Source organism: Bison bison, unplaced genomic scaffold, assembly GCF_000754665.1.
Source record: "Bison bison bison isolate TAMUID 2011002044 unplaced genomic scaffold, Bison_UMD1.0 scf7180017857662, whole genome shotgun sequence".
Lineage (NCBI taxonomy): Eukaryota > Metazoa > Chordata > Mammalia > Artiodactyla > Bovidae > Bison > Bison bison.
In genome coordinates this window covers 29989-32180 of record NW_011488235.1, presented here as the reverse complement: position 1 = coordinate 32180, position 2192 = coordinate 29989, and the positions used below count along the sequence as shown (strand labels likewise).

General features: G+C 37.2%; 1 protein-coding gene across 1 annotated transcript in view; it reads right to left on the bottom strand.

Moving 5' to 3' along the window:
- The window catches only part of BEND2 (BEN domain containing 2), a gene marked incomplete at its 3' end in the record, with an annotated part of 32554 nt that overhangs the window by 3769 nt on the left and 26593 nt on the right, over positions 1-2192 (bottom strand). The window contains exon 12 of the mRNA XM_010861173.1: positions 1691-1806. Within this exon, the coding sequence (XP_010859475.1) occupies positions 1691-1806 (116 nt within the window). The remainder of the gene's footprint in view (positions 1-1690; positions 1807-2192) is intronic.

Sequence of the window (2192 nt, the reverse complement as noted above, 5' to 3'; positions counted from 1 at the left end):
CTAAATGGGCTTCCCTGGTGGCTCAGTGTAAAGAATCCGCCTGCCAATGCCAGAAACGATTGTTCAATCCCTGAGTCAAGAAGATCTCCTAGAAAAGGAAATGGTAACACACTCCAATATTCTTGCCTGGAGAGTCCCATGGACAGAGGGCTACAGTCCATGGGGTTGCAAAAAGAGTCAAGACACCACAACTTAGTGACTAAACAACAACAAACAACAGTTGTTGGCACAAAATAAGTGCTTAATGAACATATCATAAATAAATGAATACATGAGTTTCTCAAAGATGACAACTTTGAGGTTGTTTTTTCTTTTTTTTCTCTTTCCCCAGTGGTCTTCTAATCTGGCTGTACATTTGAGCATTTGAATTACCCTAGAGATCTTGTGTTTTCTTAAAGCAGTGCTGGGGCCCCACTCACGGCAAATTCAACCAGAATCTCTGGTGGATGGAGTGGGAGAGCTCCAGCATTACTTTTTTTTTTAAGTGACTCACATGTTTTTAACATACACCTAGAGTTGACCACTGCTCTAGGTTAGGGCTTCTAGAACTTCAATGTGCACAAAAATCACCTGGGGGTCTGGCTAAAATTCAAATTCTGCTTCAGTTAGTCTGGTATGAAACTCAAGACTGCATTTCTCACAAGCTTTCCAGTGCTGCTGCTGGTCCACGGACCCACTTTGAGTAGTAAGGACCTATCCTTCTCCTAATTAAGGACACAGCAGGCACTGGCAGATGCTGCTTCTCTTCTGATGCCTAAGCAATATTCAAATTACCATTTCCAGGCAGTATCATAATTTTACATTCAAATGTTTAAGGTGTAATTTTTGTAGGATATAAAAGGGAATGTGAAAAATAAGCAGATTTGGTTTCATACAGATGGTGCTTGAGTTATCACTGAAATCAAGCCATTCACCAAGAAAATATAAGCTCAGCTACAAATATTCTTGGCAAACAGTTTCCATCAACTTACTCTAGAGACACAGGAGTGACTAGATATGGTGAGAATAAAATGGAGGCTTTAGAGAGGTGGGTGGAAGTTAGGAATTGTCATTATGTTAAATGCTTCATCAGAAGGCAATAGACATGACTCTCTTCCCTACTGACCTGTTTGTGTTTAAAAAAAAAAAAAAACAAAACTCAAATGCACTCTGAAGACAGGATCGTGAGAGAGAAGTCAGAGTCCCACTTACCATGTAGCTATACAGATTATAAAATATCTGTGAAAACTTAACCTCATGATATGCATCATTTTCACCAGTTTCTGCCATCACTGAAGGTGAACAAGTAATGAAGTACCTTCCTTTTCTTCTGTGCCATTCCTAACTACCATTAGAACAGCTAAGTAGCACCACAGTCTGCTCTTTTATGTGTTACTCAGTGGGATCCTGAAAAAGACTTGCCAAATATCTTTGTAGTTGAAATCTTTTTCTGGTGTAACCCTTGGCTTGAAATATACTAATTATAACACTGTATTTATTTTATCTTTAGGATATTTTTATGGGGCATAAAATGTCAAAGAGTTAAATAAACAGGCAGGATGCAAGAGAACACACCTTGCCTCTAAATTAAATAAACAAGAATTTGAGCACATGGACTGAAGATCTTGTATGTCAATACAATCAGTTCTGGAGTTGTATGCAGTATGTACTTATACAGCAGTGACCATATTTAGATAAAAAAATCACTTACTAGTGTTCTTCTTGAACTTAAATTGCAGATCAGAGAATTGACATTGGAAATACAGGCTTGCCACTCTTCTCCATGTTCACTCAAATCATAGTTGGGAAAAACTGCTGCCAGATGTTCTGCAAATAGCACCAAGAATTCACGAAAATTAAGAGGGAAAGAACAAAGAAACTGACAAAAAATTTTATTTAAAATACTGAAATTTTCTCTTTCTCATTGTCATTCTTTTCTCTAACTAAGAGTTTAGGAATTCTACTCAAAGAGGATGCTTAGCTGAATATCTCATTTCTTCTAATGTGCAATTCCCTAAAACACTGACCTAAGGAGCCCATGATGAGGTTTTGGTGCTTTAGAGAAAAGAATGTGTTACAAAAAGTCAATTATTTCAGGTGTTAATACCCTTTAATAACCCTATGGATAAATTAGATCTAAACACAGAAGGAAACCTGTAAGGAGAAAACAGTATTATTACAAATATTATCACATCATGATCCAGTTACTTGTG